This window comes from Hypomesus transpacificus, unplaced genomic scaffold, assembly GCF_021917145.1.
Source record: "Hypomesus transpacificus isolate Combined female unplaced genomic scaffold, fHypTra1 scaffold_288, whole genome shotgun sequence".
NCBI classification, from domain to species: domain Eukaryota; kingdom Metazoa; phylum Chordata; class Actinopteri; order Osmeriformes; family Osmeridae; genus Hypomesus; species Hypomesus transpacificus.
Window position 1 is genome coordinate 49,814 of NW_025813815.1, and position 17,447 is coordinate 67,260.

The window sequence follows — 17,447 nt, forward strand, 5'->3', positions numbered from 1 at the left end:
CACCACACAGTCCTCAAAGGAGAGGTGTCTCAGTTCACAAAACAAGAGGCCACGGTGACTCTGCAGCAACGCAAGAGTTGTTGGAGTGCATTAAAATATACATTTCATTTATTTAGCAGGCACTTAGCTGGCACTCGCCAAAGCAACCGTGCATATAGAAGGTAAATAATAAAATCAAGGATCTAAAGTGCAAAGGTGTCGAGAAATCACAGTGATCACAGTATTTCAGAGGTTAGAGTCCAGGAACGGTCTGTGTTTACCAGGCTAATGTTGTCCTCATACCAGGACTAAATGACAAGGCACACATGACAACTTATTAGTTACTACCGGACACGGTGCAACAATACCAGTCTTTACAAATATACACCTGGGGTGAGAAGATGCTATCATCGACAGAATGCCTCCTTGGTGACCAGGCAGACATTAATGACAGTATGTTTTTTCCAGACTAGCATGGATGACTGTGGCCTTGGTCACAACATGTGTGTTCAATTGTGGGTAATAAAGGAATACTTGGAACTCAGGGTACAGGCGGAACTGAACAGAAACACTGAACAGAAACCGCTTGGTAATTGCAGGGTTAACCGTTAAGTTCATGGTTGTATTGTAACACCATACCGAGTAAAGCCATCAATTGAAAATATGCATGAATAGGACCGTTTCCAAATGTTCACACTGTGTAGCACACAACGCATAAGTAAATTGGGTGCCATTTAATAGTCACGTTCATTTGGAGCTAGCCTGATAGTGAAACTTTTTAAACTATAGTATCCAAAGGCCTTCCCTTCCCTCTGTGTACATGGATGATAATAAAGTATGTCATTTAAGTGGAGCGGGAGGGGATATAACTTACTTGAGATACTTTTCCTGTTCACTACCACCACTCTCCTCTGCTTGCACCACTGGCAAAACACGACATAAACACGGTTAGCCTTCGTTTCTAGCTCCCTATAGACGTCATCATAAGCATCCTTACCAGTTGTAATCAGTGCGCGCGGCAGCTGGGCTCGTAGCAAAAACACTTCAATCAGCGGCACGCTCCTGCGCGCGGCAGACGTTGTGCGCGGCAGTGGTGTTTTACTGAGTCTGGAAACAGCATGGAGCAAAGCGCATGGAAGGATAAGGGGCGGTAGGGCGGGAAGGGGCGGTAGGGCGGGAAGGAGACCATTCATGCTCTCCTCCTCCTCTACTTATACTGGTCTGTCCTTTGGTCAGCCTGGAGTGGATGGACTGGCACTGCAATTATTTGGAATCTATAGGCCTAACGTATATATATTTTTCTTTTTTAATTATTTCTTGATTCCGTGGTTGGTCGACCGTCACTTTGTTTTTTTCTCCAAGATATGGACTATTGGCATTTCAATCTATTCCCGAGACTGAAGAACAGTAAGGACAGTTTCACTTAATGTACCCTTTAGTAATTTTATAGATTCACTTAATGAATGTCCAACAACAATCTGTAGGTTATTTTTTAACCGCCTAATGATACTTTGGTGCAACGTGCTTTTATCAAATTAGCAATTGTTAATAAACGATCATATTGGAGAAGATGATCATAAACTCTCATCTCCAATTTTCAATAAATACTGTATGTATTTACTTTTCACCTGACAAAGTCTGCATGGTGTTACGGGTTAACAACTCTAATGTAAGGACGTTTTAGACTATAATAATATTTGCTTCATTTTTTGCGTATCTAGATGCTCTTGGACAGTGATGATCTCTGAAACACGGTTAATTGTTATTATGAGTAGATAAGTTTAACACAATCACACTGCTGGCTTCACCTGCATTCGTTCGGTTTTTCTTTTCAGTTGCCTGCCTTAAATTAAGTGGAACTTTTTAGTTTTGTTCAAGTAAGATAACTTTGAACTGGACTGATATTATTGATTTGATCTCCGACGGGTATCGGGCTAAAGTTGTTATCCACGTATGGCAGTCCCTGCTTTGTTTTGAAATTAAATTAATTATTTATGGGATAAATATTTTAGTATTTGTATCGGGTTTGAGTTTGTATAAAACATCCGTTCTTCTCTGCTGATCCATGTCGTTCTTACCAGCAGGTTCTCGTTAATGAGAGGAAAAGAGACGCAGCCCCCCCTCGACCATAACCGAGTGAGAAGCCTTTCTTCTCCAGAATGAGCGCTGGCGGCTCCTCATACCTGCGGCGGTCGCTGCTGAACGCTCTGTTTGTCTTGGCCTCTTTGCTACCGGGAAGTTGCGCCTGCCCGAAACCATGCGCGTGTTACGTTCCCAGCGAAGTGCATTGTACCTTCAGATACCTGACCGCAATACCGCGCCAGATCCAGCCGGCTGTGGAACGAATTAACCTAGGGTAAGGGAAATAGTCTCTCTCTAATCTGTCTCTGTCTCTCTCTCTGTCTCTCTCTCTCTCTTTCTCTCTCTCTCTCTCTCTCTCTCTCTCTCTCTCTCTCTCTCTCTCTCTCTCTCTCTCTCTCTCTCTCTCTCAAACTCATGGTCCCCCTCTCATTCTCTTTCCTTCCCTCCCTCCCTCTCTCCCTCTCACAGACACACACACACACTCTTTCTCAAACACACGCACACTCTCTAAAACTCATGCCCACCCCCCACCCCCACCCCCTCTCCTCCTCACTCTCTCTCCCCCCCCCCCTCTCTATTTTCATCTCCATGAGGAATGAAAAGACTTTCCCCTGCAGTCTCAGTGAGTAGAGTGATGAGCTCTGACACAGTTTCTGTCCTGTCTGCAGCTACAACAGCATAACTGAGCTGAGAGAGAGTGATCTGTCTGGGCTGGTCCACCTGGAGCTTCTCATGCTCCACAGCAACACCATCCACAGCATCCAAGACAGGGCCTTCCAAGACCTCCGGTCCTTACAGGTACATAACCCTCCCAGACATGACCAAACCATCCTCCGATCATCCGCCAAGGTGAATCATCCTCTCCTCTCGCCGTGGAGCATGTGAAAGGTTCCTTGCGGAGAGAGAATTGTCTCCAGGCTTGGGGTGCCAAGGTGTGAATGTTGTTAGAGAACGTCACAGAAATCCATCTAGGAAACTGTGAAGATGAGCTCATTCACTGCATGGGGTTGTTCACGGTGCTAATGCATGTACATGCTTTTCTCTTCAAAGACAGTTGTAGGCTCTGAAGACAGTTGGGGAAATTCATAAGAAAAAGAAAAAACTTGGACAGCGTTTCTTTACAACACTTTTGCGTAGACCAGCTTTGTACTTTTCACAACATCTGATATATGAAGCACTCCCAGATGGCTCCCCTCCGCTCAACCCTAGCCATGTTTCCAGACAGACGTTACAGGAGAAATGTCTCTCAGCAGTGACGGGCCTGACTGAAACACCGTCGTTAGCGACACACTTTCACTCCAAGGGTGTTAACTGTGACCCATAAATCTCTTCTTTAAAGTGTAACTGAACTCCAAAACCTTTATTTTTTTGTTATACCCCTACGATCATTACTCACACATGGCTAAACTCAGCATGCCTTGTTTGAATCAAAATCAGCATCAGCTTTATGGGCCACGTATACACACACAAAGATATATGTTTGAGTCAAAGAACATTTGGTTGTAAATCCCAACTCTTTTTTCTCCTCAAAAACCTTTACAGGAATTTGTGACTAATGAGTGTAGGTCGTGAGTGAGAACAGGTTTGTGTTCATGTACCACCTCAAGCGTTTGAGGGAGCTTCAAATGTATAATTATTAAAAAAAATCCTTCACCCTCAATTTTTGACCAGAAACCAATTTGAGCTGAAAATGAGGTTTGTTTTTCCTCTTAAATCCTAGAGGCCGTTAATGAAAACCCCTCTCTCTCCCTCGCTCTCCCTCGTTCTCAATCTCTTTCCTTCTCTCTCCTTCTCTCTCCCTTTCTCTCCTTTGCTCTCCCTCCCTCGCTCTCCCTCTCTCTCCCTCGCTCTCCCTCTCTCTCCCTCGCTCTCCCTCGCTCTACCTCGCTCTCTCTCGCTCTCTCTCCTCAGACAAACCTCTTCTGTTGTGACTGTGATTCCTCTTTCACGTCTCTCAGGTCCTGAAGATGAGCTACAACCAGGTAAAGGAGATACGCAAGGAGACGTTCAGAGGCCTGCAGAGCCTGATCAGACTCCACATGGATCACAACCGCATCGAGTTCCTCCACCCCGAGGCCTTCTACGGCCTGACCGCACTGCAGCTGGTTCACCTGGAGGGGAACCTCCTCCAGCAGCTCCACCCTGACACCTTTGTGACCCTGAGACACAGCCAGGTGTTCAAGGTGTCCTCCGTCAGGAACATCCACCTCTCGGACAACGCGCTCTCCAGCCTCCCTGCCGACGTGTTCTCCGGATGCGCTCAGTTGGAGAACGTCTTTCTCCATGGCAACCCATGGTCATGTGACTGCCGTATGGAATGGTTCCCCGTCTGGGTGCAGAGGAACGCAGGTGAGGGAACACGTTTGGTTCCATTTTACGTTGAGAAATACTTTGCATGAAGATGATTATAACAACCACATAACTACATAGCTATAGCAATAACATTGTAGTTACACAGGAAATAGAAGTTAGTATTTATCAACAAAACCTAAAGGAAGTTGTCTCTCCAAGAACAGGATTGAACTCCCGTAAGTTGAGCAACTGCCAGCAACAGGATGGGAGAGTTAGCCGACCTGACATGATTACAGGGGATTGCCTTTGCTTAGCATCAGGATGTTCCCTCTCCCCAAACCTGTGGAGGAATGGAAAGCTTTGAGTCATACTGTGTTCCAGGATAGGCATGAAGGATTCCTCCCTCGTGTAAAGTCCTTTAGATGTTTTATACGACCGGGCACAGGCACGTTGGCAGGTTTACTGGCAACGTGCCTCACTGGGTGGAATCTCCACACGCATGGAATGAAGATGCCTCTACCTCACCACTAGCATCTTACTCAACACAAAACTCTATTTGTCTGTAAGCTAATGTTGCGTGGGAAGGAGTCCAGCAGGAAATGCATGCCTGTCCAAAAACGACAGATAAATCCTGAGTGAAGACAGGGCTCGACTTGTTTGAAGGATCATCTCAATCTCCCTCCCTCCCTCGCCCTCCCTCTCTGTAGTTTCCTCTGCTCCCTCTCTCTCAGACATCATGTCTTGAATGTTTCCCCAGGTGTGCTGAAATGCAAACGGGACAGGAAATACCCCCGGGGCCAGCTCTGCCCTCTCTGTGACACCCCGACCCCCTCCCAGGGCAGAGTCATGGCCCAGCTCCCCAGCGAGGCCTTCTCCTGCTCCAAGCCCTGGATTCAGTCCCATCTGAAGCTGAGCAACTTCACCCTGGAGGAGGGCGACTACAACTTTGTCTCCTCACGGGACTTCATCGCCCCCATCGGGTCCCTCCATATGAACCTGACAGACCAGTTCCAGAACGACGCCAGCCTGTCCTGCACCGTCCAGAGGCCCTCAGCCATGGAGGACCTGGCTTTGACCATGGAGGAGGAGGGAGAGGCTAATGTCACCATGCTAACTGCTAGCATCTCCACATATCTGGTCTGCAACATCGATCATGAACACATTCAGCCTCTGTGGCGCATCCTGGCCACCTACAGTGACACGGCCTTGAGGCTGGAGCGGGGCCTGATGCTGGCCAGGAGCCCGGAGATGGTGTACCGCTACAGGCAGGTGAGGCCCGACCAGGTGAGGCCCGACCAGGGAGGCGAGGACATCCATACTGACGTTGAGGCTGAGGTCAAGGCTTCTCCAGCCTGGCTGATGCAAGGAGAGGTCAGCTTTCAGCTGGACCGCAGCACAACCACATTCTCCACCCTGCATATAAAGTACCAGTCAGTGGTCAACCTGAGGGTGGAGAGCGGACCCCCAAAGAAGGATCGCTACAGCTGGACCATGATCAGGCGAGACAACCTGACCAAGACGGAACACGCTGTCCTCATAGGTTTGTTTTGGTTTTTAAGTGTCTCTGTTTAGAAGACAGATTTTACCTTGTCGTTCAAGTCTCTACCGGAAAGTCTCCTTGCTGTTGCATACATGCTATTTTTTTACTTAATACTTAATATTTGTATGTCAATTTGGATAAAACCGTAAAGCTAATTGAACAAAACAAAACCGTGAATGCTGTTGTGTCTCCAGGGGGCATTGTGGAGCTGAAGTGTGTGACCCTGGGGGAGCCCAGGCCCTCAGTGGAGTGGATCCTGGCGGACGGCACCAAGGTGCGGGCGCCTTACACCAGCGAGGACCACCGCGTGGTGATCACGGCCGACGGGAGGCTCATCCTCCGTGGGGCGGACGTCTCAGACTCCGGCCTCTACCGCTGCATCGCCACCAACTACCTGGACGCCGACATGCTCAGCTTCCGGGTCACGGTGCTGTCGTCTGACGTGGAGGAGGCAGAGGTGAACGGGGCTCAGCTTGCACGGCCGCTGGGTCAAGGCCTGGTTCTGGACTGCGGGTCCTCAGGAAGCCCCGAGGCCTCCATCCAGTGGGTTCTACCCGACAACACGGTGCTTGATAAGTCCCACAAGAACCGGAAGCTGTACGAAAACGGAACCCTGGGGATCCAGCAGCTGACTGGCCAGGACCGAGGGTTCTACAGGTGCTTGGCAGCCAATCACCTGGGAGCGGACCTGCTGGTGTCGCAGGTCACCGTGACGGGTCAGGAATTGCATGAAGGGGCGGAGGGGGACGGGGAGGGCTCTGGGGTGGAGGTTGATCCCAGTGTGCAGGAGGAGGCTGGCATGTCTCTCAGTGAGACGCCCTCTGACAGGACCAGTCAGGAGTCCAGGACTCTCACCTCAGATCGGCCCTATCCCAGACACAGGTCCCACGGCAGGGAGTCTGGGGGCAGAATGGGAGGACGGAGGAAAGGTTCCGGCAGCAGCAGGCGGACTGGGAGCTACAGGAGGGTCTTTGACAAAACCTCCAGGAAAGTGGACCCCCGGATGTTTGCGGAGTTCATGAAAAAGGCCCAAAGTGGAACCCTGGCCAAGACTGACAGGGATGGAAATGAGTCCGACCCTGGGATGTCTGGGGACGGGGAGGAAGGCTCTGCGGAGGGTCTACTTCAGGGAGAGCCTGTTATGCCACTCAGAACCATCAAGCCAACTATGGAAAACACTCACGATAGCACCATAGCAACATCGACCGAGGCTGTGAGCACACAGCAATTCTACAGTCAGACTGAATCCATGGCAACCACAGAGAGCAGTCAGAATCATGTTACGCCAGACACAGAAAACAGTCAAACCAGTGTCACGGCAACATTCAGGGATCCAGACAGCCATCAGCCGAGCTTTACCACGTCAACGGACACCGCATACACTCAGACAACAGAGTCGCAAACTCAGTCTGATGCCACACCCATCAAGTCTACATTTACCCTTCCACCGGGGGATGCCACAAGGAGTGTGAATGATGCAGTCACTTCACATGCCACCAGTCCACACCACAGAGAAGCCAGCGAGAGCTATGCTCTGGAGAGGAATACGAGCAGCAAGCGCCCCGTCACCCTCCGCCTCACCGTGACCAACACCTCCGACATCACCCAGCTCCTGTTCTCAGGAGGCCCCCACACTGACCCCGAAACCTCCACCTCCATCTCCGGCAGCGGAACCATCCTGACCTTCCTCACTGACCCCAACGTCACCCCCATGATGGACGGCCCTGGGCTCCCCTCGGACCCCATTGTCCACTCGTCGACGGACCCCGACAGCCAGACCACCTTCACGGCCGTAACGACCACCGAGAGGCAGCAGGATGAGATCACCTTCCACACCACCCAGAGAATCAAGTCCCCACGCCTGCCAGCCGGGTCCACCATCATCTCCCGCCAGCAGATACACATCATCCCCCCCAAGAAGGGGGCTCAGGGAGGGGGCCGCAGGAGGGGCCCCGGGAGGAGGAGGATCATCAAGCCCAACAGGATCACTGACATCCAATCATTCCTGGACAAGCTCAAGCAGCCGTCCGGGAAGAAGCAAGGCAACAGAACGGTGCCGTTTAGCGTGGAGCTCACTACAGGTAGGCTGAACGGCGTTTGTGACTGGGATGAATATGTTTGATTTATGATTTCTGTTATCATGCCAGTCTGAAGTGATTTGCAGCGCAGTAAATTGGGAATTAATTGGGAAAAGTTTTAATGAAAGTGTATTTTTCTTTCAGAGTGTGGTGAATGTGATGAGGATGGAAAGAGGAAGACTAGTGGCCTGACGGAGGTGACATCATCCACTGTCACTTCTCCATACTCTGAGCCCTCCACCCCCCAGCCCCCCTCCACCCACCTTCCCTCCAACCAGCCCCAGGCCAGGCTCGAGGTCTCCAGTGACTACATTACCTCAGCTGACGCCCCGGAGGTCGACCCCACACCAGATCCTTACATGACAGATGAGCCCGGGACCTCCAGAATCACCACAACCACCACCGCTGTCTCTAAGGTGATCCGGGGTCGAATACCCTGGGACAGGCTGTTTGGTGGCAGGGACAGGAAAAAGGAGATACTGGACAGGTTACGCAAGCCAGTCAGACCAACGACCGCCACAGGGAGCTCAAGAACGGTCAAACCAACGGCCGCAACAACGACCACATCCACAACCGAGCTTCCCACGGTCGATGCCCTGTCCGAACCTGTGACCGCGGCTCCCCCAGGGAGAGGTGTGGGGAACCCAGATGCCTCCTCTGGCGACGACTACGAAGACTCCTTCTCCTCGGACCCGGAGACTCTCCATTCGACCACATCCAAGCCTCCCTCTCACTGGAAGACCACGACTCCTTCAGCCAGCACCTCCCTGGAGACTCACACCATCCCCTCCCCGCCCACCGCCCAGCCCCCCCCTGGAGAGGCCCCCGACGAGGCCTCCTCCTCTGGGTTGGAATCAGAGGTGTCGGGGCGGTCCCCCTCGCGCCGGTTTGGGGGTAATCGTAGACCCAAAGGAGGAGGGTCAGGGTGGACGAGGAGGGGATTCAGGGGTAGGAGGCCTTTCAGGAAGTCCACCACAACCACTAAAGCTCCCACCAGCACAACAGAAGCTGCAACCACCATGGAAACCACCATGGAAACCACCATGGAGACTACCATGGAAACCACCATGGAGACTACCATGGAGACCACCATGGAGACCACCATGGAAACCACCATGGAAACCACCATGGAAACCACCATGGAAACCACCATGGAGACCACCATGGAGATCACCACTAGAATGCCTCAGCACACTGTCTCTTTGTCCAAGCCCCTGTACACGCCCTCCAGAGAGGCTGAGCGGTCAGCCGTGACCGTGTCCACTGACCCCTACTACGACAACTGGAGGGAGCCCTCAACCAGCCGACCACCAGCCTACACCAGACTCCCAACCACCTCTACTACGCCCCACCCCACCACCCCATACAGGCCCTACACCACCACCAGAACGTACAGCAACACCATCAGGGGGAACAGCAACGCCAGGCCACCCCCAGGCAGAGAGGGCGGCCGGCCCACACAGAGGACCCTGACCCAAAGACCCAGGCCCACCATGTCCATTAGACCAAGAGGACAAGAAGAAAAGACCCTGACCTTTGACACCCTGACGGTCCTGACAGCTGAGCAGGGCCACAGCAGCACCCAGGGACCCTACAGCAGGCAGGACATAGACAACGCCATCTCCAAGGCCTACAACCACATCACTGGATACGACACCACCACGTCTAACATCGTGGGCTTCGAGCCTTCCACGGACAGCCTGCTCAGCAAGCCCAGGATAGTGGGGGGCAACGCTGCCAGTTACACCGTCCTCTCCAACTCCAACGCCTTCCTGCCCTGTGAGACGACAGGCAACCCTGAGCCATCCATCAGCTGGAAGAGGTTCTCCTCAAGCACAGGTAGGAGAGGTTGTCCTCAAGCACAGGTAGGGAGAGCGTCCTCAAGCACAGGTAGGAGAGGTTCTCCTCAAGCACAGGTAGAGAGAGATCGTCCTCAAGCACAGGTAGAGAGAGATCGTCCTCAAGCACAGGTAGAGAGAGATCGTCCTCAAGCACAGGTAGGAGAGGTTCTCCTCAAGCACAGGTAGAGAGAGATCGTCCTCAAGCACAGGTAGGAGAGGTTCTCCTCAAGCACAGGTAGGGAGGAGACACGTTGCTGGGGCCTGACTGAAAATGTATCTTGAAAAAAAGAATGCATAAATGGTATCTAATAGTTTGTTTATATCTATGAATTTCTGTCAATGTATGTTTCTCTGTTCCCTGTCTCTCTCTCTGTCTCTCTCTCTCTGTCTCTCTCTCTCTCTCTGTCTCTCTCTCTCTCTCTCTCTCTCTCTGTCTCTCTGTCTCTGACAGGGAGCACTATAACAATCACAGGGCGGATGGGAAAGTTTGAAGTGTTCAAGAATGGCACCCTGTCCATCCAGAACGCCAACATCAAGGACCGCGGTCAGTACCTGTGCTTGGCGGAGAACCCCCAGGGCTCCGCCAAGCTCCTGGTCATGCTGTCGGTGGTGGCCTACCCCTCACGTATCCTGGATCCCCACTTGAGGGAGATCCAGTCCCACTCGGGGGGGAAGGTGGAGATGACGTGCAAGGCCGAGGGTCGGCCCTCTCCGCTGGTGTCCTGGATCCTCGCTAACCGCACGCAGGTCAGAGGTCACCACTCTAACCAAGACCGGGTGTGGGTGACCCCTGACGGCACCCTGGTCATCCAGCATGTGACCGTCTACGATCGGGGTCACTACAAGTGCATCGCGAGCAACCCGGCAGGGGCAGACACGGCCACGGTCAGACTGCAGGTGGTGGCAGCGCCCCCTGGCATCCTGGAGGACAAGCGGCAGCAGGTGAAGGCAGAGGCGGGCCAGGACCTGTGGCTGGCCTGCACCGGCCAGGGCAGCCCTCAGCCCACGGTGCACTGGGTGCTGTTTGACGGCTCTGTGGTCCGCCCCCGAAGGACATCTCCTGACCCCAGGGTGTCTGTGTTCCTAAACGGGACCCTCCTATTGGAGGACGTGGCGGTCACGGACGGCGGGACGTACGAGTGCATCGCCACCAGCTCCACGGGCTCGGAACGTCGCGTGGTTACCCTGGCGATAGAGGAGAGGGAGGCGGCGCCCCGTATCGTGGAGGCGTCGCGGCGCAGGACGGAGCTGGAGTACGGAGACCAGCTGAGGATGAACTGCTTGGCCAGCGGGGACCCCAAACCCTCCATCATCTGGAGACTGCCCTCCAAGGCTGTGGTGCAACAGAAGCACAGGTACTGAGACACACGGCATACACACACTCACATATTTACCGTATATAACACACACACTCACTGTGCATGACACGGCACACACACTCACAGACTTACTGTCCCAGACACACACATACACACACACTGTCATACAGTTACCCGACACTCAATCACACATGTAGGGTACCAGACAAAAACACATTCACCAAAAACACACACAGGAAACCATGTGTAAAGTATTAGCTCAGGACTGTGGTGTATTAATGGTGAGCAGCCCTCAAATAGCTGAGGTTGTGTCTCCAGAGGGATCTCTGCTTCTTCTGAGCAGGCTGGGCCCAGTCTCTGTTTAGGCCATGGGGACACAGTTTAACAGGAACATAGAGTTGAGAAACCTGGAATGGAGACAGAGAGACTTTAAAAACAAAACCCTTCTTTGAATTGCACTCAATCTCTCTGGCATAAACTGAACACATTGCGTGGAAATATATCTTGGGATCTCTTGGGATAACTGCACCATTATTTAAACCGCAGAAGTATCCCAGTTTTCATAGTGAAGTTTGGGTTTCAAGTTTCTATTTTCCCTCATTTTCTGTTTCCTGCCCTGTTGGTGATTCCCTGAGGTACGGGATAATGGTGTTAGTTTTTATATCTTAGGATTAGTCAAAGCCCTGCTCTCCAAATCGGAGGGGGCACAATGAGATACGGTGCTCCTTGAATTCACAGATTTAGCGCTCAATCAAATCAGATTGGATCCCAATGGAAGCAGGCTTAGGGTGATTAAAGCAGCCATTGGAATAGAAACTGGATCTTTAAAACTTAACAACCTAAACACTGGGGGTTGTTGTGAAGGATGGAACTTTTTTTCTTCTTTTTGATGAATTTCTGTTAGTTTACAATCCTAACTGTTGATTTTAGGTCCATCGTTGTGGATATTCCAGTTATTACCATCATTATGCCTATACAGAATACTTTAGAAGACATTTTCAATCTGCTTTTTATTCTGAAAAATGTATTTCCGTTCATTAATTTCAGTATTGCGTACAAGATTCAACAATGGCTTTTAGAAACAGTCTAATGTAAATCTCCCCTTGTGATTGTCATTCAGAGAGCGCCTGGTATTAGCTTTAAGCAGATGCTTTTCCAGCAAATCAACAGGCTGCATGTCAATGAACTGTGATAACCCTGTGGATTCAAACATTCCAACAAACTCCAGATGACATCCTAGCACATGCTGTATTTTAATGACGAGTCAGAGCTCACAGTGAAAAGTAGTACAGGTTTCCTGGCCAACTCTTCTCACTCCATCTCTTCTCACTTACTAATGATTCTCAACAAGCCAGAACATGAAACATTGCATTTGCCCAAGAAACAAGATGGCGACATTTCAAATCTGTTTTTATTACAGTAACAACTCATTCAGGGGTGAGTGTGAGAGTTCCACAGTAAGCCTTATAATGAGATGCTGGTGGCCTTGATGCGAGACAGCCGCAGATGATCCATGCTGCTGTTGATGTGCTCTGAGGCTGACAGGTTGAGACAGAGTGACACACTCCCTCTGTGCTTCGTGGACATGAAGAGAAGCACAAAGCGTCTTCACATGAGCTCTACATGAGGAAAACTCATTTCACAGGCTACATGTGATGACATGACGGCTGCTGACTCAGCAGAATGTTAAATCAAAACAGAAAGTTTGTTCCCCGGTTTCAGTTCTACACATGGCACAGCTCCACAGAACAAAATGCTGATGATTGTTTAAGAAAAGCACTGCGCTGGTTAAGAATACAGAGTTAACGAGAACCGCAGACTCATTCCTTTTTTGTGTGGTTGTGGTTTGTTGCTTTCATAAGAATGATTGCATGGTTTCCTTTTCTCGTTCCCCAGAATGGGTAGCAGGATCCAGGTCCTGGACAACGGCACCCTGATCATCAACACTGTCAACGACAAGGACTCCGGAGACTACCTGTGCGTGGCCCGCAACGCCATGGGGGACGACTTCCAGCTGATGAAGGTCTATGTGGCCATGAAGCCTGCCAGGATCGAGCCCAAGGTGTACGGCAAGAAGCAGGTGCCGTATGGGAACGACCTGAGGGTGGACTGCAAGGCTTCCGGAGCACCAGAGCCAGAGATCTCCTGGGGGCTCCCCGACGGCACACTGGTCAACAGCGCCCTGCAGTCCGACAGCAGCGGGAGAGGAGGGCGCTCAAAGCGCTTCATCCTGTTTGATAACGGGACTCTCTACCTGAACCAGGTGAGTCAGGGAAGGCAGCTAGACCAGGGGAGTCAGGAAGTCATGCTAGAAACCTTACACTCCTCCCTCCCTCCAAATTCATCTATAGTTTTTGAGAAAACATTTTTTTCAAAGAAAATTTTAACTGAAAGAGGGAGTTAGGGCAGGCGTGTAAGAGTGTTGAATCCCTTTAATTATTCCTGTCTGATAGGGTGAAGTGCGTGTATGTTCCAAGGTGTTTGTGTGTGTGTGCATGAATGTGTGAGTGTGTATCCCCCCCCCAAATAATCAACCTTTCCAAACTTTTTTTTTCAAACTTTTTATTCAAACATATTTTTTCAACCTTTCCAAAGTCCCCCAAAAAAGTCCACCTCCCTCCCCCCCCCCCCCCCCCAAAAAAATTGATCTTTCAGAAACATGTTTTTTTACGTAAAAAAAAAATACATATCTTTCTACCTTTCCAAACGTTTTTTTCTAACCTTGTTTTCACCAAGCAGCTTCCTGTCAGTGACAGCTTACTTCCTGTCTGTTGCTAACAGCTTCCAGTCAGTAACTTGTACTTCCCTTTCAGGTGGGCATCTCGGAGGAGGGCGACTACACCTGCTACGCCGAGAACCGTCTGGGGAAGGACGAGATGCTGGTCCACATCACCGTGCTCACGGCCTCCCCGCGGATACGCACACCCATCAGGACCTACGCCAAGGTGGTGCCCGGGGACAACATTCGCTTCGACTGCGAGGCGGCCGGCGAGCCCAAACCCAAGATCCTGTGGATGCTGCCGAACAACGACATGATCGCAGCCTCCAACGAGCGCTACCTCATGCATGTGAACGGCTCGCTGGACATCAGAGACGTCAAGCCGGTGGACGCTGGCGAGTACGTGTGTATGGCCCGCAACACAGCCGGGGACGACAGCAAGGTGTATAAGCTGGACGTTGACGGAAACCCTCCGGTGATTAACGGATACTACCGGAACAGGACGGTGGTGAAGGACACCGCCGCCAAATACTCCAGGAAGCTAATCGACTGCAAAGCCGAGGGAGAGCCGCCTCCAAAGATCACCTGGATCATGCCGGACAACATCTTCCTCACGGCTCCCTACTATGGCAGCAGGATCGTCGTGCACCCCAATGGGACGCTGGAGTTCCGGAACGTGCGTCCGACAGACACGGCGGAGTTCATCTGCATGGCGAGGAATGATGGTGGGGAGGCAGTGATGGCAGTGCAGCTGGAGGTCACAACCTCGCTCAGACGGCCCATCTTCAAGAACCCCTTCAACGAGCGCGTTGTGACCCGCACGGGGAAAGCCACCGTGCTCAACTGCTCCGCCGACGGACACCCTGCCCCGGAGATCACCTGGCTGCTGCCCAACGGAAGCCGCTTCGCCCCCGGCCCCGAACGCGGCCCGCGGCATCGTCAGGGCAACGACGGCACTTTCGTCATCTACAACCCCAGCAAGGAGGATGCTGGGAAGTATCGTTGCTCCGCCAAGAACTCCATGGGCTACATTGAGAAGCTGATTGTCCTGGAGGTGGGCCAGAAGCCGTACATCCTCACCCGCCCCCGGGGAATCATCCGCAGCGTGTCCGGGGATCCCCTCTTCCTGCACTGTCTGGCAGACGGCAGTCCCAGGCCCAGCATCTTGTGGACGGTCCCAGGAGGCCACACTCTGGCCCGGCCGCAGGTCCAGGGCCGGCACCAGCTGATGGAGAACGGCACCCTGGTGGTGAAGGACACCACCCTCCACGACCGGGGGAACTACGTCTGCCGAGCGAGGAACGAAGCCGGTGAGGCTGTCCTCACCGTCCCGGTCATCATCATCGCCTACCCGCCCCGCATCACCACGGGCCCTCCCCCCACCGTAAGGGGGGCGGTTGGGGTGCCTGTCCAGCTCATCTGCGCCGCCATTGGGATTCCCAAGCCGGAGGTGTCCTGGGAGCTTCCTGATCAGTCGGTGCTGTCGGCCGCGAGCCAGGGGCGTCCGCGGGGCAGCGAGCTGCTACACCCCCAGGGAACCCTCATCATCCAGAGGCCCACCCCCTCAGACTCCGGCACCTACAAGTGCCTGGCCAAGAATCACCTGGGCTCAGACACACGGGTCACATACCTGAGGGTGCTGTGAGAGACAGGCTGAGGAGGAGGGTGGATACAAAGTATGGATCATGCGTGTAGATGAGGAGTGTGGAGAAAGGAGTGTGGAGAAAGGAGTATGGATAATGAGTGTGGATATATAGTGTGTATATAGAGTGTGGATTAGGAGGGTGGATATAGAGTGTGGATTAGGAGGGTGGATATAGAGTGTGGATTAGGAGTGTGGATACGCCAGTATGGATACGCCAGTATAAAAACTATGAACAGTCAAGAACCTGCTCCAGTGCTTATCTTTCAGCGCCTCCTGTATTATACACTATGTCACCAGAGTGAACTTGTTTTCCGTGTGTGGATCTGTGAAGATCAGAGCTTGTGGAACAGTTGGACTGGATCGCTTCTACTCTCCCGGCGAACGAAAGGAATGAACAAAGGCACGAGGGAAGAGGCGGAGGAGAAGCTGTACAGAGAAGGCCCTGTTCTCTGCCAGGAACTCTGGGAAGGAGAGAGGTGTTATTCTTGTCATAAGGTGGAAGTCAGGGGTCTGGAAATCTCCGAGTGGTTTTCATTTGGACTGTTTATTAAGAGGAGGGCCGGACGGCCAAGTTACCTCGCGTTTTCTTCCAGACACTGCTGCAAACACGGATGAAATTACAGCCCACGAAGAAGTGAGAGGGAGAAAGAGAGGCGCTCTCTGGGGGATTCCACCCCCACAGACTCGGCATGTTTACGTCTCGTGACTCAAGGTTTTGTGACCGAAACCGCTGCAGTGAAACAGGGACAATAGACACGTTCATAGAAGGAGAAAGCAATTTTTCTCTCCGTCAGAAATCAAACTTTCCTTTACATATGAACAGAGCTTGAATAGTAAAAGACACAATATAAATATTAGCATCAATTTTACACTGGACCAGTATGCAGTGTCTTCACATTTCTTTATTTGGTTTTTCTGCAATGAACTCTGTCTGGTAATTGCTTTTTTTCTTTCTTCACCATGATAAACTGAATGTCCTGCCTTTCTCTTGGTATGTATTCTCACTGGCATGGGTGTTCATTTGACACTGTTCATGTTCAGACTTCATACAACTACTCAGTATCCCCTTCATTTAATAATATATTTTGTAGAAAATATTTACTTTACGGAAATGTATATATGCAATTTGTGATACCCAGGAAAATAAATTAAACACAGTGGAATTTGTGTCATGTCTTTGAATTCTGCATGTAGCTTTTTTCTTTGTGTTTTGAAAATATAAATCTGCAGAATCCCTAAGGAGTCGAGCTGTTTGTGTTCAGGCTTGTTTGGGTCAGAATGGAGAGGAGGGAGCAGGGGAGGACCAGAGGTCAGACTGGAGAGGAGGGAGCAGGGGAAGAACAGAAGGCAGAGGTGAACACTGGTTGGGCTGGAGGTGGAGAGGTCAGGTTGCTTATGTTGCCAGGGTGACAGAATGATGAGTTGGAGCAGAGACCACACACACTCAAGCACTCTGACACACACACTCACACACACTCGCTCTCTCACACACGCACGCACGCACACACACACACACACACACACACACACACACACACACACACACACACACACACACACACTCCAGCAAGTCTCCTACATTAAGAACAATCATTCCAAACCAGCTTACGTCTTAACAGGAATATTCCATCTGTAAAGAAGAAGCCAACAACTGGAAACAATTTTGAGAGTAAATTGCAACTATTTAGGGTCTCGTTTTAATGACGCTCATCTAGAATACGCAGGAAAAGAACCTTGTTGCTCCTGTTGACTTAAATGTGACCTTCCATCATCATGACAACGCTGTCTGTCCAAAACAATCATCAGGCGGACTAGGCGGCTCAAATTTCAACTGACAACATTATATAAATACATGAAAATGTATATTTAATATTTCTGTATTTTCTTACAACTCAGGACTCAGTCCTGAGCAGTGAGACCAAGCGACACTAGTGGTCACTTGGGAGTTGGTT

At 51.3% G+C, this 17,447-nt stretch overlaps 1 protein-coding gene across 3 annotated transcripts; it reads left to right on the forward strand.

Moving 5' to 3' along the window:
• The first annotated feature begins 1,226 nt into the window (after positions 1–1,226).
• Positions 1,227–16,652, forward strand: igsf10 (immunoglobulin superfamily, member 10). 3 transcript variants are annotated; one of them, XM_047015244.1, is made up of 11 exons: positions 1,227–1,386; positions 2,061–2,335; positions 2,730–2,859; positions 4,020–4,410; positions 5,111–5,893; positions 6,088–7,974; positions 8,116–9,018; positions 9,142–9,810; positions 10,264–11,167; positions 13,028–13,394; positions 13,945–16,652. In XM_047015244.1, the coding sequence occupies exons 2-11, from the start codon at positions 2,139–2,141 to the stop codon at positions 15,493–15,495; spliced, it is 7,782 nt and encodes a 2,593-aa protein (XP_046871200.1). In that variant the 5' UTR covers positions 1,227–1,386; positions 2,061–2,138; the 3' UTR covers positions 15,496–16,652. The 3 variants fall into 3 exon arrangements, with proteins under 3 accessions (XP_046871200.1, XP_046871198.1, XP_046871199.1); XM_047015242.1 differs by lacking the exons at positions 1,227–1,386; positions 2,061–2,335; positions 2,730–2,859; ... (3 more) ...; positions 8,116–9,018; positions 9,142–9,810 and adding an exon at positions 9,880–9,887; XM_047015243.1 differs by lacking the exons at positions 1,227–1,386; positions 2,061–2,335; positions 2,730–2,859; ... (3 more) ...; positions 8,116–9,018; positions 9,142–9,810 and adding an exon at positions 10,034–10,047.
• Positions 16,653–17,447: the final 795 nt, after the last annotated feature.